This window comes from Ctenopharyngodon idella, chromosome 18 (genome assembly GCF_019924925.1).
Source record: "Ctenopharyngodon idella isolate HZGC_01 chromosome 18, HZGC01, whole genome shotgun sequence".
Classification (NCBI taxonomy): domain Eukaryota; kingdom Metazoa; phylum Chordata; class Actinopteri; order Cypriniformes; family Xenocyprididae; genus Ctenopharyngodon; species Ctenopharyngodon idella.
The window spans coordinates 15,051,779-15,076,757 of NC_067237.1; the positions used below are offsets into that span (position 1 = coordinate 15,051,779).

A 24,979-nucleotide genomic window follows, 5' to 3' on the forward strand; every position below is an offset into this window, starting at 1 on the left:
ATACACACACACACTCAAAGCTCTTCTCCGCAACCTGCCAACATAAAAGTTCGGAAAACTATCGGCAGATACACACACAAACTCAAAGCTCTTCTCCGCAACCCGCCAAAAAAAAAGTTCGGAAAACTATCTGCAGATACACACACACACTCAAAGCTCTTCACCGCAACCCGCCAAAATAAAAGTTCGGAAAACTATCGGCAGATACACACACACACTCAAAGCTCTTCACCGCAACCCGCCAAAATAAAAGTTCGGAAAACTATCGGCAGATACACACACAAACTCAAAGCTCTTCTCCGCAACCCGCCAAAAAAAAAGTTCGGAAAACTATCTGCAGATACACGCACACACTCAAAGCTCTTCACCGCAACCCGCCAAAATAAAAGTTCGGAAAACTATCTGCAGATACACACACACACTCAAAGCTCTTCACCGCAACCCGCCAAAATAAAAGTTCGGAAAACTATCGGCAGATACACACACAAACTCAAAGCTCTTCTCCGCAACCCGCCAAAAAAAAAGTTCAAAAAAAACTATCTGCAGATACACACACAAACTCAAAGCTCTTCTCCGCAACCCGCCAAAATAAAAGTTCGGAAAACTATCGGCAGATACACACACAAACTCAAAGCTCTTCTCCGCAACCCGCCAAAAAAAAAGTTCAGAAAACTATCTGCAGATACACACACACACTCAAAGCTCTTCTCCGCAACCCGCCAAAAAAAAAGTTCAGAAAACTATCTGCAGATACACACACACACTCAAAGCTCTTCACCGCAACCTGCCAACATAAAAGTTCGGTTCAACTTGAAGAAATTGTGACAGAAGTATATTACTATGAATTTACTACTCAAAGTAATAATAATAATAAAGTTTATTATTAAAAAAAGGATTTTTAAGGAATATCACACAATTTTTCATCCATGTTTTAATTTAAACGGTAAACCTCTGATGTGCAGCACTTGTTTGCCAAAATGAAAGGAATTGGTCAAATTTCATTTGATAACATTTCAAAAGATTAATTAAATTGTTAAAGTTTATTCATTAATTTGATTACCACTGATTTTGATCATTAATTTGTATTAAATCACAAAACACACAATCCAGAAAAATTAAAACAGACAACAGAATTTCTAGAAGAAAAAAAATAGGCTACTATTATTGTTAAAATGTTAACAAACTATTTAAATTGTTAAAGTTTTATGAATTCAATCGATTAGACATCCTTTTATTATTACTATTAAAACTGAATTAGAGCATTAAAACGGAATCCAGAAAAATTAAAACAGAAAAACATGGAATTGTGGGAAAACAGAAAAACAGAATGGATTTCATAGGGCCCTACATTTCTAATCTCATTCCTGCTTGTAAATATTCAAACTTGGTGCATTAGGATGAGTGTGACTTCATCATTGCTGGACTTCATTGGAAATCACAACATCAAACATGCCTTTATGCATCATATTTGAATGAATGCAAACAAAAATGAGATTTGAAATGTGAGGAAGATCAGTGAACTTTGACTTCAGAATATAATATATGCTCAGAACAGCATGAGGATGAATAGAACTGTAATTCCTATAAACCTCTACTGATTTCCACATACTAAATGAATAAAGCAACAGTACGCTGACTTGACCGTGGCTCTCCACCTCTGATGGTTTCTCGGATGTTTTTCGTTCAGAGACTCACCACGAGGTCATTTGTCACGGTGAGCCGGCGGTCAGCGCGGGCCGCAGCAGATCGCATCAGCGTGATTGAACATCAGCCGAGGAGACGCGAGCGCATGGAGACGGGCAGTCATATGCCAACTGTAGAGGGCGAAATTTAATTTCAGCCTGAGCCCTCGTCATATTTTGACAGCGGAGTCAAACGCAGAGTGGCCGGATGTCATCACTGTCACGGCCGTCCGCATTAACGCGAGACAGACAGCAGGTGAGCGAGCCGTCGCGCTTTAGCGGGCAGACGTGTCTGTTTGGGAGCTTCGCCGCACTAATAGCGGTCCTGCGAGAGAGAGAGAGAGACTCCATTGCTCTCTCCCAGCGTTCCCGAATCCTCCAGGGGACAAACGTCGGGTTGGTGACAGCCGTTCCACCAGACCTCAAAGGCACGTCTGTCCGTCCATCAATCTGCCAGCCAATCACGGCTCACGGATTACACCTCGGGCCGCTGGCCACCAGTCAGAGGCGGAGAGCTGACAATCACTCTGTCAAATCACCCTCTTTTGAGAAGGAGAGAGGGATGGAGGAAAAAAGAAACACACACACATCCTAGAAGCTTTTTAAAAGAGTTTTATCTTTAGCAGGTCATTTCGTTTTCCATCACTGTTTTTGACCATTTGAAAATTGCTGCACCTTTAAGAAACGTCACTCACACAATTACTTAAAGTCAGCACGAAACATCTTTTGTGCCATATATCCAAGTGAAACGGCTTCGCAAACAAGAACAAATGTAGGGCGGGGCTTGATTTTGTCTGTGGGGAATTGATTGGATGGTTGTGGTTTGCTATTGGTGGATCTCATGTGAGTGACAGGTTGCCCCGCCCTCGTCATCAGAGAAGAGAAGAGATGCTGCAAGAGGGAGGAGAAGATATTCTGATTCAAGATTATGAGGAACATGAATTTAATAAAATAATTAGCATTAGTCTAACCCTAACAAACTAACATCAAACAGATCAAACAAAAGCCTTTCTTTCTGTCCTTCTGATTCGGTGTCCTCTCTGAGTGTGTGTGTATTTTTGGGTGTGTGTTCGTGTCTCTGAGAGCCGATATGAGTGTGTGACGCGCCGCAGGGTCTCAGCTGCGATCAGTGTGTTTGTTTAGAGTTATTTAGACACCAGCCGCCCTTCACAAACACACAAACACACACCTGCGCCGTCACACCAGATCCTACAGCATTTATTACACACATCTCAGCGCAGATCGTGTAGGCGGCAGCTAAAAACAAACGCTGTTCAACAACAACATACAAATCAAACACACAAACGTTGCTGTAAAAATAACACACAGCTGCAGTGTTGGAAACATATGAGCGGGATAAACACAACGCAAGTCCAAACTAAACAGAACTAACAACAAATACTGATATGATCACATTACAGGTTACTGTTTACTGTCTCAGAAACATTGCTGGACCCAATTCAAGCTTTTAAAGAGGTCGGTGATTGAAATCATCACTTTTTTAACTTTAGTTAGTGTGTAATGTTGCTGTTTGAGCATAAACAACATCTGCAAAGTTACGATGCTCAAAGTTCAATGCAAAGAGAGATATTTTCTTTTACGGAAATCTCTGTTTAAGAACTACAACAAATGGCTGGTAGGGACTACAACGAGCTTCTTCCTGGGTTTGTGACATCACAACCCCCAAAATTTACATAAACTCCGCCCCCGAGAACACTCAACAAAGGGGGTGTGGCCATGTTGGGCTGCTTTAGAGAAGAGGAAGAGTTGTTGTAGTAGAGTGTTGTTGACATGCCGTCATTTTACGCCGGACTGCTTCACAAACGAGGGTCAATTCAACGATGGATTTGCAGAAGAGATTAACATTTTTTAAATTTATCCACTAACCATTCAGAAACGTCTAAAAGTTGTAACTTCTTCCTGATTCTCTCCATCAGTGTCGACTCCGGTTTGAACAATGTAAGGCTGAACACCGTCGTCATTTTGGCTGCGTGAGATTCTCCAGCTTTGTTGTTGAGCAACCAAAGCGTGAGCTGTTAAAGCTCCACCCTCTTCTGGAAAGGGGGCCGGGAGCAGCAGCTCATTTGCATTTAAAGGGACACACACAAAAACGGCGTGTTTTTGCTCACACCCAAATAGGAGCAAATTTGACAAGCTATAATAAATGATCTATATATTGACACAGGAAAAATATATGAATTCGGATAAATTAGGCCACTTTTTGCTATTCATCTTATAACTGCAAAATGAAAAATATCAGCCAATTAACTGGTAGAACAATCAAAAGCATGTTTATTCCACTGTTAATGCATAATGCATGTGCATAATCATTTAGGAATTGTACTTTTTTCACAAGAAAAAATCTTATTAAAACAAATTAGGAGACTTTTGTATTATTCTTTGGCTACATTCACACAGAACTATGGCTGCCTGCCAACAAACTTCCCTGAAATCCATGACCCTTGTTTAATTTCATACTCAGAAACATATTCCGTCCTACAACATGCTTCTCCAGATCTTGACGTCCTGAATCGCATTAAACACACCGGACACTATCAGCGGGTTTCTGTCGGCCTGCTGGGAGACACAAGAACCTCTAATCACAACTATTAAATATTCTGTCACTTCAAAAAAAGCTTTGGCGTCCTCGGCGCTGCCAGTATGAGGCCCGTGAGCCAAATCGCCCCATTTGTTTCCTAATCATGTTAATTTCTGAATCACATCAACTCATCTGCGCTCCAGGCTGTTCTGTGTTTCTGCGTTACGTTTCGCTCCACATCGGCCGCTCAAACTCTGAAAGGGACCAAAGGTGAGGCTTAAAAGCTCTGAAAGGATGGTTTAATAAATGAGCGGCACACAGAACGGAGGTGATAATGAGGTGTTGGCGCACAGATCACATGGACGGGCGGGACCGAGATCCACGGGTTCAGCGTTTGGCTCTGATAACGACTTCACCTCCATTAGCAGGACCAGCGGACGATCACACTCGCTGCTCAGGATTCACCGCACGACTGTAAATTGTCAGACGGTAAGAATGTGGTTATATTCACCTAATGGCAGCTCTAGTGAGACAGACGGAGACATGGAGAGATGAGGAGAGGAGGAACCGTCTGTGGAATGAGACACAATACGCCATATATCCTCATTAGTGACGTACAAGACACACACACACACACACACACAAACACGCACACACACACACACACACACACACACAAACACACAAATACACACACTCAGAGCACACACACTCTCAAACATACACACTCACACACACTCAAATACACACACAAACACTCGAACACACACACACTCACACACACACTCAAATACACACACACAAACACTCGAACACACACACACACACACACACACACAAACACTTAATCACACACTCAAAACACACATACACACACACACACACACTCACACACACACACACTCAAACACTCAAACACACAAACACACACACACTCAAACACACACTCACACATACACACACTCAAACACACACAAATACTCACTCACACACACAAACAAACACACACACACACACAAAAACATGCACACACAAACTCAAACACACACACACACACACTTACACACACACTCAAACACACGCATTCAAACACAAACACTCAAACACACACACTAAAACACACACACAAACACACTCACACACCCAAACACACACAAACACACACACTTAAACACACACAAACACACACACACTCAAACACACAAATACTCACTCACACACACAAACAAACAAACACACACACACACACACACACACACTCACACACACACAACCACACTCAAACACACGCATTCAAACACACACACAAACAGACTCACACACCCAAACACACACTCACACTCACACACACACACACACACACAAACACGCACACACACACACACACACACACAAACACACACACTCAGAGCACACACACTCTCAAACATACACACTCACACACACTCAAATACAGACAAACACACACTTAATCACACGCTCACACTCAAAACACACATACACACACACTCACTCACACACACACACACACTCAAACACACAAACACACACACACACACACTCAAACACACACTCACACATACACACACTCAAACACACACAAATACTCACTCACACACACAAACAAACACACACACACAAAAACACGCACACACAAACTCAAACACACACACACACACAAACACACAACCACACTCAAACACACGCATTCAAACACACTCACACACCCAAACACACACAAACACACACACACACACACACTTAAACACACACAAACAAACACACACACACACACACACAACCACACTCAAACACACGCATTCAAACACACACACAAACAGACTCACACACCCAAACACACACTCACACACACACACACAAATACTCACTCACACACACAAACAAAAACATGCACACACAAACACGCAAACAAAAACATACACACACAAACACGCACACTCAAACACACACATACACATACACACACACACACACACACAAACACACACACACACTCAAACACAAACTCACACACACTCAAACACACACACACACACACAAATACTCACTCACACACACAAACAAACACACACACACACACACACACTCACACACACATACACAAACACACAACCACACTCACTCAAACACACACACAAATATATATATATATATATATATATATATATATATATATACTGTATTTATTAATAAAAATAAAAAAAACTAATAAATAAGAAAAAAATCTATATTGATTCAATTATTTATTTATTTTTTATTTTTGGGAATTTCAGGATGTTTGTGACATCTTCAACAAGTGGATATCTCTCTTTGAGTTTTATATTAATCATATTCTGAAGACAATGCAAGAGCTGCCAGTTTTAAGTGTGGTGGGCGGTTGCTGGAGCGTTGCTATGTGGTTGCTAGGGTGTTGTGTCAGTATATAGATGTGGCGCAATATGGTACAGAAACTACAGCATTAGTGATGGGTGAATTAAACACTGAGGTTTTCTGCGTCACTGAGACTATAAACTCTGCTGTTGCTCTCAGGTGACAGACAATATTGATTAAACAGTAAATTTACATTTATGCATTTAAAGACGGGATTCATCAAGTGTATGAATATTGAGGTTATTAATGTAGCTCGGAGTCTCCGGACGGGTTTTATTAGATTAGCTACTTCTGATCCATTGTATTTATTTCCTACTGGAATTACAAATCCACAGATGCAGAGACTTTATGAATGTGTAAGTGTTGCTTTGCACTAGGATTAAAAACACACACTACATTTGCTAAAAGACACAAAATATACAACACAACACTGCACAGTTACGGCATCCCACAATGCAATGCAACCAGACTTTCCATTTCCAGTGCAATAAATGAAACGAAAGCAGTCAACTGCACTTCTAAACATCTGTTTCTTGACTATTTATTTACTGCAAAGTGCAGCTGAAAGGATACTACGACAAAGATATCGCTTTCATCTTCTGACAACTGACGGCAAATTTTTCAGGGATATACGACTTGACCTGCAGAAGGACAGATCGACCAATGAATACTCACCAAATCGACCACATTAAACATGCAATGCTCAATGGAGGACGCTGGCAAATGCAAGTATTCCAATATATGTCTCTATCTGTTAGTATTTCTATTGTATTCCATCTCAATCTCAAACAAAATTAGTGCCATTTTTGCTCATGGCCAATGGGTGCAAACATGGTCATGTGACCAATCATTCTAAAGCCACAGGAAAATGAAATCATGACAACACTGACTGGTTTATTTACATCTGAATGGACGCAAAAACATTTACTCAAATATGAACTGACACGCAGGAAATATATGTAAACCATCAGAAAGAGGGTGAAAGAAATGCCTGTCAAAATAAAAGACTCTTCTTACATAAAAACACATGCAGATTCAGATGAAACTATGAGCTTAAATTGTCTTTTAAACATTTAAAAAATTACATATTAATGTTTCATTTCCAAACATTTCTGATTGATAATGATCAAAGTTCTGATCCATTTTGAAGATAATAAACATTTATGTATCCAAATTATATATCCAGATATTTTGTTTGCTACATGTGAGCAGTGAGAAGAGCAGTGGCTCTTCATTTGTGCCAAATTATTTATTTTTAAACTCAATTAAACTTTAAGTATTACATTTACTGTATTTCTGTTAACATTCCAGGTTTCTATATTATACAAAAAAGGTATGAAAACGTTTGAGTGCATATTTGGTATTTAAATTTTTTTTGTTCTCTTTTGTCTTAATCTAGACATTCATTTTGTCATTTCCTAATTATCTCATATTTCACTTTCATGTGTAAACTGTTGATGACATTTCAAGAGCTGTTTATTTTTCTGGTATTTACAATCGGAAGGTCACTGACCTGCTTCCCTGCTGACCGTTCAACTTTCAAAGAATGAACTAAAAAGATGAAACCAGAGAAAAGAGATAAACTTGATTTTCTCTCTCTCCAGCAGCGTGTTTCGTTTTTGTCACAGCAGGTGGTCCTCATTGGTGCTGGACTTTGACAAATTTCACTCTCTGGACAAATTGACGGTCACGGGAGGATAAAAGAACAGCGTGACCTCTGAGCGCGCTCGCTAATGTGTTCAGTCTGATACGAGACTCCAGCAGAGACGAACCCCACATCCTGAAGAAGATTCTTCCCAGCTAACAAAAATATGCTCTAAGAAAGTCTTGCTAATGTTCCCATTAAGTTCTGAAAATGTTTTTTCGGAATGTTCTCTGAACGTTTAAAGCATGTTTTAAGAATGTTTTTCTTGGTTATGCAAACGTAAAGAGAACATTCTATTTCACAAACATTACGGGAGCGTTACTTTTAAATGTTACATTCTGAAACAAGTAGTAACATTCAAAAATTGTTAGACGAACATCCAACTAAAACTAAATAATGTTATTAAAGACCAGAGATAACTGAACGAACAATCTATTAATGTTACTGGAGGAAAGTTTGTTCATAACTTTGAAAGAACTTTCCCTGTCAGTTGGGTTACTAAATCAGCCGTAGACAAGTATGCATTGATTTGTCAAAATGTGTTTATCTGTGTCGACTGCATTAATGCGCCTGTGACTCTGAACAAAATTAATTACAGCATCCACTCAACCAATCAGAGGCGTTTCTTCACCTGTAACTTCACTCGTATTCTTTAACATCTTCCCTTGTATCATTCTTTTTTGATTACACTGCATTGTTTTTTTCTCTTCCCTTATGCACTTTTTTTGTTTGTATATTTATACATTCAAATGCTTCAGCAATACAAATGTAAATATTTGTCATGGAACATTACGCACATATTATGCATTAAATTCTAACTTTATATTGTCTGACTAAAATTAAACACAATACTGTACATAAACGTCGGAGCATGTGAACAGCTGCACATTATTTTGTTTTGTGTTTGCGAGATGCAGAAGAATTATGCAGACTTTTTCTCAGCTCATTCAGCAAATATAACGGCTGTGATTTCACCTGAACGCCAGAACGTCTCACACACTCACGCAGGAAACACTATTTCTGCCAAAAATGAAGATTTTCTCATGATGTACTCCCCCTCTTGTTGTCCCAAACCTGTAATTCCAGAATGAGATTTTGTACTGTTGACTTTTTATACAATGATCAGGGACTGTGACACTCCAAACAGGAATATACTGTAGTGCATAAATATATGAACAATGAACAATGATTTGTTGAAGTTGTAAATGAAATTATGATTATTGAAGTACTGTCAGGTTTATGTTCCTTTCTGTTGACTTTTATTTTGATACTCTGTTCTGCTTCCATTTTATGAAAGATTTTTTCCACTATGAAATGAAAAATAAAAAACGTAATTGTGACTTTTTTCTCACAATTGTGAGTTATAAAGTCAGAATTGCGTGATATAAAGTCAGAATTGCGAGTTATAAAGTCAGACTTGATAAAGTCAGAATTGCGAGATATAAAGTCAGAATTGCGTGATATAAAGTCAGAATTGCGTGATATAAAGTCAGAATTGCATGTTATATAGTCAGAATTGCGAGATATAAAGTCAGAATTGCGTGACATAAAGTCAGAATTGCATGTTATATAGTCAGAATTGCATGTTATAAAGTCAGAATTGCGTGATATAAAGTCAGAATTGCATGTTATATAGTCAGAATTGCATGTTATAAAGTCAGAATTGCGTGATATAAAGTCAGAATTGCATGTTATATAGTCAGAATTGTGAGTTATAAAGTCAGAATTGCGAGATATAAAGTCAAAATTGTGAGTTATAAAGTCAGACTTGATAAAGTCGGAATTGTGTGATATAAAGTCAGAATTGCATGATATAAAGTCAGAATTGCGAGATATAAAGTCAGAATTGCGAGATATAAAGTCAGAATTGCGTGATATAAAGTCAGAATTGCGTGTTATATAGTCAGAATTGCGAGTTATAAAGTCAGAATTGCGTGATATAAAGTCAGAATTGCATGTTATATAGTCAGAATTGCGAGATATAAAGTCAGAATTGCGTGATATAAAGTCAGAATTGCATGTTATATAGTCAGAATTGTGAGTTATAAAGTCAGAATTGCGAGATATAAAGTCAAAATTGTGAGTTATAAAGTCAGAATTGCGTGATATAAAGTCAGAATTGCGAGTTATAAAGTCAGACTTGATAAAGTCAGAATTGTGTGATATAAAGTCAGAATTGCATGATATAAAGTCAGAATTGCGAGATATAAAGTCAGAATTGCGTGATATAAAGTCAGAATTGCGTGATATAAAGTCAGAATTGCATGTTATAAAGTCAGAATTGCGTGATATAAAGTCAGAATTGTGAGTTATAAAGTCAGAATTGCATGTTATAAAGTCAGAATTGCGTGATATAAAGTCAGAATCGCATGTTATATAGTCAGAATTGTGAGTTATAGTCAGAATTGCATGTTATACAGTCAGAATTGCGAGATATAAAGTCAGAATTGCGAGATATAAAGTCAGAATTGCGTGATATAGTCAGAATTGCATGATATAAAGTCAGACTTGATAAAGTCAGAATTGCGTGTTAATGTCAGAATTGCATGTTATAAAGTCAGAATTGCGTGATATAAAGTCAGACTTGATAAAGTCAGACTTGCGTGATTTAAAGTCAGAATTGCGAGATATAATGTCCAGTTGTAAGGGAAAAAAGACTGACATTTTTTCTCACAATTGCAAGTTTATAACACGCAATTCTGACTTCATAACTCACAATTGTATGTTTATACCTCGCAAAAGAAAAAAAAGTCAGAATTGTGAGATAAAAAGTCACAATTACATTTTTTTATTTTTTTTATTTAGTGGTGGAAACAAGCTTCCACACCATTTGTTCCTGTTTCTTCTCTCTGTTTAGTTTCGGTTTCCTTAGTTTCTTATTATGTCCTCATTTGTTTGCCATTGTGTTCATCTGTGTCTAGTTTATTTTTCTTTGTTCTACCCCTGTATTTACAGCCCTGTGTTTCAGTTGTTTTTGGTCAGTTTGTGTAAGTGTTTCTTTGAAATTATTTGACTGAATGCCTATGGTGTGATGATGTATTACTATTCGTGATGTATTAACTAGTGTGCCCGTGTGACATCACAGATCCCGCAATATCAAAGCGAGCAATTTTTGGAGCTTGATTAAACAGTCACATATTTTTTTTCCTCCCGTAGGTCTGAACATGGTAATTGCCCAAGAGATTCATCAGGACTGCAAACAGATGATCGATCCAGTGCAGAGACGTGAGTCTTTCCTTCCCTTCTCTTCCTGTCACGCTGACTTTCTCCCTGCAGGTTTGAACAGTGATCACTCTCCAGGGAAGAGCAGAACCTTGGGAATACAGCGGCGATACATCCTCACATCCAGCTCAGTGTATTCATAATACATGAGCCGTACGCACAGGAAGGAAGCAGAAAGAGAGACGCTACAGCACATTCACACCGCATCTTTTGCACACAATTATGATGTATAATTGTCTTCCCATTCAAATTGTATTGTCAAAATCAGATTCAATGTGATTTCTGCTGTTCACATCCAAAAGAGCAAATCAGATTTGTGAACGCAGCCAAAGAAAATGAGATGAGCTTCTTTAAAGTCTTGTGTTCAAAAGTCAGACGTCGCCCTCAAAAAAACCTCATTAACGAACATGAAGGAATCAGACGGATCCAGCAACAGAGCTTTGTTGACATTATTAGTGATAGTTTGATTATGAGTTCAGGAGAAAGAGCGAGACCCGGCTGAGAGAGAAAGAGAAATGAAAAATAATCAGGCTCTTACCCCGGGTAGAGTCTTTTGTTCATGGAGAGCGCTCTGGGCCTTCAGCGCTGACTCTCTGGCACAGTACGTTAGAAAGGCACATCCTGAAACACACAGACAGCAGATTCATCACTTCATTACTGAGTGATCAGACTGGGTTTGCACAGGCAAACACCACTGACATTTTCATCAGAAAATCTACACATCTAGTTTCTTTTTTTAGCATATAGATTTTCAAGTTCACATCTTCGTCATTCAACCCAGACATGGGAGATGTTATACAGATCAAGATTTAACATTACCAACATAACGTTACTAATTTCTATTAGTTTTACCCTAATATAAAAATGACAGAATTGCAAGAAAAAAAGGCAGAATTATGAGAAAAAAAGGCAGAATTCAGAGAAAAAAGGGCATAATTACGAGAAAAAAGTCAGAATTATGAGAGAAAAAGGCAGAATTGTGAGAAAAAAGGCCAGAATTATGAGAAAAAGATCAGTCAGAATTACGAGGAAAAAAGTCAGAATTGCAAGAAAAAAGTCACAATTACGAGAAAAAAGTCAATTGCGAGAAAAAAGGCAGAATTACGAGAAACAAATTCAGAATTGCGAGGAAAAAAAAGGCAGAATTGCGAGGAAAAAAAGGCAGAATTGCGAGGAAAAAAAGGCAGAATTGCGAGAAAAAAAGTCGCAATTATCTTTTAAACTGTTTTATTCCGGAAACAAGCTTCCATATCTGACCGTTATGCAAATAAAAGCAATAGTCAAAGTCACATTAATTGTTAATGTAACATTTAAATTTATGTAACAACAAAAGTGCTGTATAAGAAGAAAAAAGTCTGTGAATATAATATTAAAAATATGCAAAAAAAGAATAAAGAATTAAAAATCATACAGAGAGACATGTCTGACAGTTATGCAAATGACAGCAATATTCAAAATCACATTAATTGGACAAATAGCAGAAAAAACCCAACATATGCATTTTCAGACACCTCCACCACCAAACGGCACTGCAAATTGATTTGAACATGCTTAAACATCAAAAGCAAATGTGTTTTTTGCCCCATGTGTGGCAGCGGTGACCCTCTGAGAGGCATTTCTGCAGCGCCCAGCAGAATCCGCAGACGTGCCCTCCTCAGGGAGCAAGAACACACACACGACACCCATCGGGCAAACCCGCAGGACTGTACACCGCATGTCAAGTGGAGATGCTTTAAAACTCAACAGGCTCTCCTTTACAGTTCAAGTATATTGGTCTCATAAACATCTCTTGAATAACAACTTTTATTCATTCGAACCTAAACGCAGCGCTCAAGCTACAGGACTGCTTGTTTTGCAATGCAAGCATGATTATATGGTTAGTTTTATTTCATCTGCTGTCCGTGACCCATCAGAACACACACCAGACATGCAGCAATTGATATTTTGTCAGAACCTCGAGTAAATTACATGCTATCTTGTTCAGTTGTCTATTCAGAATCGAGGGAGAATCATGATCTCTGTTTGAAACAAAACAATTCATGTCTTGTTGAGATCTCTAACTGCAGCTGACCTTAGCATCACACACACACACACACACACACACACACACACACTGACAATAAAACTCCAACACAAACTAAATGCAAACAGACTGACAATGATGAAGTGCTGATACAGGAGTCCAGCGGCTGCAAGAACGAGTTAAATAACATTATGTAAGTCATCAAAACACAAACCACAGCCCGTCGTCCTGCCCTGAACACCACACTCAGATCTCTACAGATCCGTCAGTATGTCTGACACACACGAATCACACTTAAATATCCCATTATCTCATTTTACAACAATAAGTCTTTATTGTAAAGAAAAATTGCACCAAAATTGGTTTGAATAGCTTTGAGATTTATGTAATTATATTCAGACTTCTTTAAAGGATTAGTTCACTTCAGAATTAAAATGTCCTGATAATTTCCTCACCCCCATGTCATCCAAGATGTTCATGTCTTTCTATCTTCAGTGGAAAAGAAATGAAGGTTTTTGAGGAAAACATTCCAGGATTTTTCTCCATATAGTGGACTTCACTGGGGTTCAACGGGTTGAAGGTCCAAATGTCAGTTTCAGTGCAGCTTCAAAGAGCTCTACATGATCCCAGACGAGGAATGAGAGTCTTATCTAGAGAAACCATCGCTCATTTTCTAAAAAAAAATAAACATTTATATACTTTTTAACCACAAATGCTCATCTTGCACTGCTCTGTGATGCTCCACGCATTACGTAATCACGTTGGAAAGATCACGCGTGACGTAGGTGGAAGTGACTGAAACTGACATTTGGACATTCAACCCGTTGAACCCCAGTGAAGTCCACTATATGGAGAAAAATCCTGAAATGTTTTCCTCAAAAACCTTCATTTCTTTTCCACTGAAGATAGAAAGATATGAACATCTTGGATAACATGGGGGTGAGTAAATTATCAGGAAATTTTCATTCTGAAGTGAACTAATCCTTTAAGTGTAACTTAACCATATAATACCTGTTTTATATGCAGATTTCCAACACCTCTAAATGATCAACACGATCAAAACTTTGAAGATAAACCAGTTGCACACAATCTACTACAGTCCTTCTGTCGTCTGATTAATAGTTTATACCTTTATAGCATGCAAAAGGACTTTTAATTGTACAAACATCCTCCTTCAGCTCGTGCTTCACGTGTCTTTTTGCTGTGAATCTTTACCAATTTTCTTTTTATAGTAAATGTAAGAATAACTTTGATATTGTTAGTAATATTTCAACTGAAGCAACTCAGGTTTACCCATACATCATTTTTTAGAAGAATCATGAGTATCAAATATGTAGGAATGCACCGATATGAAAATTTGGGCCGATACCGATAACCGATAATTCTTTATATTTGAAAGCCGATAACCGATATATTGGCCGATAAATCTAAATGCAAATTTTTATGTAATTTTTGAGAGCCTGATTACAAAAGCAAAAGTCTCACCATTAAAAGCCATGTCCCAAGCACACAATTATAATTTTCTCATTATATTATTATGTAGCCTATAAAATGCGCTGCACATGTTGTACTTAACTGTATTTTCCTTTTTGAAGTGATTTCAATCATATTTCAAGCAATTCAAAACCATCATGGCGAACAGTGTGCATCTGAAGTATCTCAGCTCCATTATTTATCGGCTTTAATATATCAGACAAATTTTCTTATCGGGCCGATAATGATAACATTAAAAATGAACATATATCGGCTGATACCGATATTGTTGCCGATATATATCGTGCATCCCTACAAATATGATCGTCAGGCTTTTGAGGAAGGTTTATTAGCTCATCTCTCAATCATCATTGTATTGCATTGCATTATATGTTTTAAAACTACAGAGCTTTGATCGTAAAACTAAGCGTTTAAATATCATATTGATATTTATATGCATTTTACGTCAGTATTTGCTATACTGTTATAAAGATCTCATTGATTTCCATTACAAGCATCAGAATTTCATCACTTTTTGTCCATATTTTCACTCAGTTTGAGTCTCTGAATAAAACTAAGCTGTTTTTTCCTCCATATTCTCACTTTATAATATTATATGAGCCATAAAAGCCTGATGCATCAAATATGATACTCAACAAAAAGCACATATGCAAACTTCAATGCAGTAAACGGCTCTATTGTTCCACGAGTGAAGTCTTTTGAGGTCACTGTATTCTGACTCTGCTGTTGTACAGAAGTGGATGTTGAATCACAGCATCTCATCTAGCTGGCGTCAGACCTGAAGATTTGCCCCCCGCAGGCCAAAACCGCTCAGAGCCAAAACTGGCACACGGACCGATGCTGAGAGAGGTGTGAAGGGCACGGCTGCCAACGGCTGGCCAAACCGAATCGACAAATCCCACAGGCTCCGATCAGAACGAGCCATTTATAGACCTAAAAACACATTACTGATGCATTTTAATTCATTAAATGTGTTTTCTTGTTCCATTGCAGTCTTGAGTTTTCTTCACAATATTCCTCATTTAAATAATTCATACGCAGAATAAAGGGGCGGGGCCTGGTTGAGTTAGTTAGTAGTGTGTTGAAACTGGCGGTTATGGTAAGGGGCGGGACATTTCCCAAACACCAATCACAACACACTGGTCCAGCCAGCCAATTAGGGCACAGTGTGCTTTTCAGAAGGAGGTTCACAGGAACAAAACAGAGCGTTACTGACAGACTGGGAAGAGAGGAGCTGCAACAATGGAGAATATGAGGAAAATAAAGCATGAAAACCTGTTCTAGTGGAGCACAAAGACACAGGTCTGCTTTAACCAGTCTCTGCTGATGTTCTCAGAGCTTGTGTTATTGTAACCGCTGCCTCCTCCGGTCTATTAATGTAAACTAACAGCTTTAATGATACACGTCTGATCCACTGGGAAACATCAGCACAAAACCTGCACAACAGTGATTACAGAGAGAGAGAGAGAGCAGCTGGAGATGGAGAGTTTATGAAGGACTAAATAAGAACCTAATGGAAATATTTTGGCCTTTGCACTTGTAGATTATATAATGTCTATATAATGTTGATGCTCAGAACTGAACTGAATAAAAAACACAAAGAAAATATGAACGTGCATACAGAACGGAGCACAATGCATCTGTGTATGAGTAAATACAGACAGGCTTTATGGTCTTTCTACAGATTATTAAATGAATGCATTCGAAATTAAATAATGCTTCAACACAACATTCTTTAATTATTTAGTCAGTTATGCCCATGGCAAACCATATTTTTATTTCTTCATTCATGAGTTTCACATTCGAGTTTTCATTTAGTACACAGGGAAAAAAATCTATGCAAGGACACTTAAACCGAAAACTACCGAAAGATTATCGTTTAACTATCCAGAGTAAAACACATGTGATTTGATGTGAGGAAACCAGTGCAATGCAAACAAGAAATATGAGAGAGATATAAACGATCAGCATCGTCGAGAAGAAATGTTCCCATGCAAAAGCCCAAATTCAAGTGTGAATATATATCAGAACTGCTGTAACCGCTCATGCTTCATGAAAATGTCTGAAACGGTTTCGCATGTAGGTTTGTGTTCCACTGATGCTGCTCCGATCCACAAACACATACGCTTCACTCCGCTCTTTAAATAAATCATTTTACCATAACAATCTGTTCTTAGGAGATTAAAAAAGCTCTTGATATTTCATTAACTGTTCTTCTATGACATCAGGCTGCACTGGGTTAAAAACAACCCAAGTTGGGTTGAAACTGGATAAACCCAGTCCACTGGGTTGTTTTGACCCAGAGGTTGGGTTAAATGTTTGACGTGCTAGGTAGTTTTATTTAACTCAATTATTGTTTAAAAATTACTAAATTCCTTGCTTAAAATGAACCCAAAATATGTTGGAAATTAACATGTAATCATACATTTAATAAATGAACATTTATTAATATGTTTAATGAATAATAATTAAACAATAAATATTTATTAAATTGCTTATTAATGATTGTTCACCTTTTGACTGTTATGTGTCTGATCTTTAATTTCCAACCTATTTTGGTGTTTCTCAGTTTCAACGGTTCAACATTTTTTTACAACGTTTTCTCGTTTATGCGGAGGTTAGAGGAACATTGAAGAAACATTCCAGTTGATCATTTTATTATCATTATGGGAACGTTACTTGTTGATCGTTTGATAACAAGTAGTAAGTATAGTTTAAAAAATGTTAGATGAACATCCAATGCAAACGAAAATTGTATAAATAACATTTTGATAAAGTTCCCATTAAGTTATGGAAACATTATTTCACAGTTTCAACAGTTCAACTTTTTTTTGTTAAATGTTTTAAAAACGTTTTCTCTTGTTTATGTGAAGGTTATAGGAACATTGAAGGAACGTTCCAGGTGATCATTTTACAAACGTTATGGGAACGTTTCTTGTTGATTGTTCGATAACAAGTAGTAAGTAACATTTAAAAAACGTTAGCTGAACGTCCAACACAAATGAAAATTGTATAAATAACATTTTGATAAAGTTCCCATTAAGTTATGGAAACGTTATTTCTCAGTTTTAACGGTTCAACCATTTTTAAAAAAAAAAATGTTTTAAAAACGTTTCCTCTTGTTTATGCGAAGGTTAGAGGAACATTGAAGGAACGTTCCAGTTGATCATTTTACAAACATTATGGGAACGTTTCTTGTTGAATGTTTGATAACAAGATGAACGTCCAACGAAAACGTCTCATGAACAATTTATAAATAACATTATTTAAGTTATGGAAACGTCATTTCTCAGTTTCAACGTTTTTTTTTTTAAATGTTTAAAAATGTTTCCTCTTGTTTATGCGAAGGTTAGAGGAACATTGAAGGAACATTCCAGTTGATCATTTTACAAACATTATGGAAATGTTACTTGTTGAACGTTCGATAACTAGTAGTAAGTAACATTTAAAAAACGTTAGATGAATGTCCAACGAAAACATTTCATGAACAATGTACAAATAACATTTTGATAAAGTTCCCATTAAGTTATTGATACATTATTTTTCAGAACGTTTTTTAAATGTTTTAAAAACGTTTTCTCTTGTTTATGTGAAGGTTAGAGGAACATTGAAGAAACATTCCAGTTGATCATTTTACTATCGTTATGGGAACGTTACTTGTTGAACATTTGATAACAAGTAGTAAGTAACATTTAAAAAATGTTAGATGAACGTCCAATGCAAACAAAAATTGTATAAATAACATTTTGATAAAGTTCCCATTAAGTTATGGAAACGTTATTTCACAGTTTCAACAGTTCAACTTTTTTTTGTTAAATGTTTTAAAAACGTTTTCTCTTGTTTATGCGAAGGTTAGAGGAACATTGAAGGAACGTTCCAGTTGATCATTTTACAAACATTATGGGAACGTTTCTTGTTGAATGTTTGATAACAAGATGAACGTCCAGCGAAAACGTCTCATGAACAATTTATAAATAACATTATTTAAGTTATGGAAACGTCATTTCTCAGTTTCAACGTTTTTTTTTTAAATGTTTAAAAATGTTTCCTCTTGTTTATGCAAAGGTTAGAGGAACATTGAAGGAACATTCCAGTTGATCATTTTACAAACATTATGGAAACGTTACTTGTTGAACGTTCGATAACTAGTAGTAAGTAACGTTTAAAAAACGTTAGATGAACGTCCAACGAAAACGTTTCATGAACAATGTATAAATAACATTTTGATAAAGTTCCCATTAAGTTATTGATACATTATTTTTCAGAACGTTTTTTAAATGTTTTAAAAACGTTTTCTCTTGTTTATGTGAAGGTTAGAGGAACATTGAAGGAACGTTCCAGTTGATCATTTTACTATCGTTATGGGAATGTCACTTGTTGAACGTTTGATAACAAGTACTAAGTAACGTTTAAAAAACGTTAGATGAACGTCCAACGAAAACGAAAATTGTATAAATAACATTTTGATAAAGTTCCCATTAAGTTATGTAAACGTCATTTCTCAGTTTCAACGTTTTTTTTTTTAATGTTTAAAAACGTTTCCTCTTGTTTATGCGAAGGTTAGAGGAACATTGAAGGAACGTTCCAGTTGATCATTTTACAAACATGGGAACGTTACTTGTTGAATGTTTGATAACAAGATGAACGTCCAACGAAAACGTCTCATGAACAATTTATAAATAACATTATTTAAGTTATGGAAACGTAATTTCTCAGTTTCGACGTTTTTTAAAAAAAATGTTTTTAAAACGTTTCCTCTTGTTTATGCGAAGGTTAGAAGAACATTGAAGGAACGTTCCACTTGATCATTTTACAAACATTATGGGAATTACTTGTTGATCGTTTGAAAACAAGTAGTAAGGAGTAACGTCCAACTGAAACGTTTCATTAATGATGTATTAAGAACGTTATTAATGAACAGATAAATGAATATAATATGATATGATAATATAATACGATTGAACGTTCTATTAACGTTACTGAAGAACGTTTGTTCATAACTTTAAAAGAACCTTGTCAGAACATTCTGAGAACGTTTCCTATGATGGCACTTATAAATGTTGTTCACATGGATGTTGAGAAGAGGGCGGACTTGCACGTGCTGATCACACACACACACACACACACACACACATACACACACAGAAACTCATTTATATGGAGAGGTGCGAGGAACCAAAAGAAAGCAAAGTCCGACCTTTATGCATCCCGGTGAACCGGTCCTTGAGCACCGTGAGCTCGTAGATCTTGCCGAACTCCTCGAACAGCGGCTTGAGGTCTTTCTCCTCCAGGTTGCGCGGGATCTGCCCGATGAAGAGCTTGATGGCGTCGTGATCTTTCATGGGAATCGCGCTGTTGAGTCCGTTCATTCTGCCGGAGCTGTTCGCGGTGCTGAAGCCATTCTCCGCCGTGACCGAGGCCATCTTTCTCCCTCCCGCGCGCTGTGTCTCCCGCTCTCTACCATCCACTCTTCCTCTCTCTCTTTCTTTCTCTTCCTCTCCCTCTATCACAGCTGTACACTCCCCTCTCGGTTTTATGTGTCTCCCCTCAGTCTCGCGCGCGTTTTCTCCTCAGGATTCTTTCACTTTCTCCATCTGTCTCTCTCGCCGTGTGTCAGCTGCCACTCTGACTCGTGACGTCAGCTCGCGCCTTTTGAATAGACCCGCGGTTCATTTGCATAATAAGTCCGGGCCAGCCAATCACACGGCGGCGTGAGTGAAGGCGCTCGTGCGGGGCGGAGCGAGAAGTCCAACATTTGTACGGCGTTTAAAAGGTTCAGATCTCAAACACGGAGCGAATTTTTATAAAAGCAACATGTTGTGAACCCTTTAACCCTTTTAAATGGCGGGTATATATAATAGCAACAATTTAATAATTCGTACTGAAATACTAACTATCTAAAATAAAATTAAAAATACCTAAACAATTTTTGTATTGCTATTTTCTCTCTAACACAGCTGCAGCTAAAATTATTGGTTTTATTTTACATTTTACACGTTGTATTCATTGCTCATTTACAGAATAGTATAGGCTGATAAAAATTAATTCATCACTTTAAAAAATGCTGGGTTAAAAACAACCCAAGTTGGGTTGAAAATGGAAAAAAACAGCGATTGGGTTGTTTTAACCCAACAGTTGGGTTAAATGTTTGCTCAACCTGCTGGGTAGTTTTATTTAACTCAACTATTTTGAATATTATTGTTTCCTCTAGTAATTATGTGTCTGATTTTTAATTCCCAACCTATTTTGGGTTCATTTTAATCCAGTCATACTGTAATTTTTAAACAATAATTGAGTTAAATAAAACTACCCAGCACGTTGGGTCAAACATTTAACCTAACCGCTGGGTTTGTCCATTTTCAACCCAACTTGGGTTATTTTTAACCCAGCATTTTTTTTTAAGAGTGCACAATTTAATAATTCATACTGAAATACCCACTATCTAAAATAAAATTAAAATTACCTAAACAAATTTTTCAAGTCATATTGTAATTTTTAAACAATAGTTTATTAGTAAATAAAACTGCCCAGCAGGTTGATCAAACATTTAATCCAATCACTGGGTTAAAACAACCCAATTGTCCATTTTCAACCCAACTTGGGTTGTTTTTAACCCAGCATTTTTTAGAGTGATGCTTGTTTGAGTTTGGCTACATGCATTTTGAATTACAATAAAGTATTTTGATATTATCATTGCATTTTTCAGTGCTCATGACCTACAGTAGGCCTACAGTACCATGTTAGTCAATCAGTACTATTGTACATTTCAGAGTACCATGTTTTTATAATAAGAGACCATCAAAACTCACATTTGTTTTAATTGAATTTAGAGTTAATTTGCTGATTTTCACCCTTTTCTCATGAACTAGACTCACCGTTCTTCTGCGTCTCAGATGTCTGTATATGCAAGTATACATAAAAAATACTTTCTGTAATTAAATAATTGAATGTAATTGATTTTTATTGCTTGACTTTTAAAGAGGAACCCAATCCAATACATGACTGCATCATTCAGGCATTAGACTGTCGCTGTCCGTGGTGCTGAACAGCGTTGATCAGCACCATTTCTGCCTAAATATTCTCACATTCTGACACTTGTCTGCTTGCTGTTCAACAGATTCATTTTCCTGCTTGATTCTATTGCTTCTTAATGATTATTGCATGCAATTTTCCTTTTCTTTCAGCACTAGATCACCTCGGGGAGTGAAAATCTCCTGTTTCTTTTGCGTGTCATTTTTAAGCGTATCCTGCCGTGTTTTATGAGCTGAGCTGGAGTGGAAATGTAACGGGTCTCCTCCGTCAACAGCTTTCATTTGCATAAAGGCATGGCTAATTTGGCCCCCGTGTCGTTTATCGGGCTTGTGATTTTTTGTCGTTCCTCAGCTGGGAGCGGCAGCACAGCTGTGATCATCACGTCTCAAACACAGGTACTGAATGCTGGATGTCATTACGCTGGCAGGCGAGGACGGGAGATTTTCAGGGTTTCTTCAGTCACGCTGATGTAAAGACAGACACCTGTACGACAGGAGAGAGAGAGAGAGAGAGAGACATTGAGATACGACAGCTGGAGTCAAAACCCTGCTGACAGACAGACAGAAGAAGCAGAGAGAGATCTTTGTACTGAACCACTTTATTTGTTGATGATGCTCACACTGCACTCGGGTCTGATTTGACAGTCCAAACTTTAATTTCACAGGTGAAGGAATCAGACAATGATGTCAATATCTGATTTATCTACATCAGTTGCTATATAAAGAGCACGACGTCATGAGAACGGAGAGTAACTGCCACTAGAAAGGAAAGAAAAGAAAGAAAAAATTTAATTTGTCTGTTCAGACTGGACAGTATTTCCAGAAATCAGTTTTTAAACCACATTTGAGACTTGATTAGCACTGTATATTGTGCTCTGCTTTATATAGTATTTTTAAAATACAGTCAACAGTAAGATGTTGGGTTAAAAACAACCCAAGTTGGGTTAAATATGGACAAACCCACTGTGATTGAGTTGTTTTAACCCAGTGGTTGGGTTAAATGTTTGACCAACCTGCTGGGTAGTTTTATTTAACTCAACTATTGTTTAAAAATGACTATATGTCTGGCTTAAAATGAACCCAAAATAGGTTGGAAATTAAAAATCAGACACATAATTACTAGAGGCAACAATAATAAAAGCAATTTAATAAATGTTTATTGTTTTATTATTATTCATTAAACTTATTAATAAATGTTCATTTCCAACATCCTTTGGGTTCATTTTAAGCAACAATACAGTAATTTTTAAATAAAACTACCCAGCAGGTTGAGCAAACATTTAACCCAACTGCTGGGTCAAAACAACCCAATCACTGGGTTTGTCCATTTTCAACCCAACTTGGGTTGTTTTTAACCCAGCATTTTTTAGAGTGTATACTGTGGAGTCCAACACATCCACATTAAAATGATGCATTAAAATGATCATTTTTAGGGATTTGGCTTAATATTAGATCAAATAAAATGTCAATGTAGAGTCTGATCTTAATAAAACTGGTCTGAATATTTTTGCAAGAATTGTTTTAAAAACAGCTAATTATAAATATAGTTTAGTTTAGTTATTTATACAACAGGTGTTGAAACCAAAGTGCTGTACAACAAATATAAAACAAATATACATAATCAAGAAAACCAAAAGGACAAATGAAAAAAATGTACACCCTCAAACCGAACTAAAACATAAAGAATAAAAATGAGTCTTTAAAGAGGATTTAAACAAATAATAGAAGGGGAAGATCTGTGGAGGGGAAGACTGTTCCAGAGCAGAAGACTGTCGCCTTTAGTTTTAAAATATGAACGAGGGACTGAGAGGAGAAATTGACCAGATGACCGAAGAGATCTAGAGGTATTATGTGGACGAGGAGATTACAAATATACTGGGAAGCACAACAATGTAAAGCTTTAAAAACAAAGAGCAAAGAGAAACAAGGAGTAACAAAGAGTAATGTGCTCATGTTTTCTAGTGCCAATCAATAATCTGCCTGCCGCATTTTGCACCAATTGCAATTTCTTCAGAGATGATTTAGGCAAACCCAGATGGAGTGAATTGTAGTAATCCAACCTTGAAGTTATAAAAGCATGAATTACAGTTTGAAGGTCCTTCATGGAAAGCATCTTCTTACCAATTGATCCTAATTGAAAGAAAACTTTCAGTTTTATCATTATTTAACTGTAAAAAAAAAAAGCAATGTCCAGAAGACATGCAAACAGATTAGACAGAGAAAAGTTGTTGTTTTTAACAGGAAAATAAAGCTGAGTGTCATGAGAGGCATAGAGATGATATTTCTGATTAATATGATCGAGTGGAAGCATATATAAGGAAAAAAGAAGAGGACCCAGAATAGAGCCCTGTGGAACACCATAGGAGATTTGAGCACGAGATGAGAAACAATTCCCCAAATTCACAGAAAAAGATCTGTCCTTAAGGTGGAATATATCTATATCTATAAATATACACTATACGCAAAAAAAAATGCTTTTCTTAGATAGAGTTTTTGTCTTGTTTCTAGTCAAAATATCTAAAAATTCTTAAATCAAGCAGCATTTTCTAGACAAGTAAAAATTATTGTTTTGTTTTCAGAAAAAAAATAAGTCAAAATTAAGTGAGTTTTTCCTTAAAACAAGCAAAATAACCTGCCAAAACAAGATTATTTTGCTTACCCCGTGCACTGGCAGATTATTCTGCTTGTTTTAAGGAAAAACTCACTTAATTTTGACTTATTTTTTCTGAAAACAAAAAACAATCATTTTTACTTGTCAAGAAAATGCTAAAGAATTTTTAGATATTTTGACTAGAAACAAGACAAAAACTCTAACTAAGAAAAGCATTTTTTTTTAATAAATTATAAAAAAATATCAAATTAAAATGAATAATTTTACAAACAATCAAAATAACACACACTAAAAGTTGATTAAATATTTTATTTGTTTAGCTGCATGTCATGTGACCATTA

At 36.8% G+C, this 24,979-nt stretch overlaps 1 protein-coding gene across 9 annotated transcripts in view; it reads right to left on the bottom strand.

The window, feature by feature from the left end:
• The window catches only part of LOC127499679 (CUGBP Elav-like family member 4), a 124,347-nt gene extending 103,735 nt beyond the window's left edge, over positions 1 to 20,612 (bottom strand). For all 9 annotated transcript variants that reach the window (XR_007926161.1, XM_051870153.1, XM_051870148.1 and 6 more), the window contains exons 1-2: positions 20,194 to 20,612; positions 12,018 to 12,100 (exon numbers count right to left, since the gene is read on the bottom strand). Coding sequence is in view for 8 of the 9 variants with exons in the window: in XM_051870153.1 (XP_051726113.1) it covers positions 12,018 to 12,100; positions 20,194 to 20,419 (309 nt within the window). In the remaining variant the exon portion in view is untranslated. The remainder of the gene's footprint in view (positions 1 to 12,017; positions 12,101 to 20,193) is intronic.
• Between the last annotated feature and the right edge of the window lie 4,367 nt (positions 20,613 to 24,979).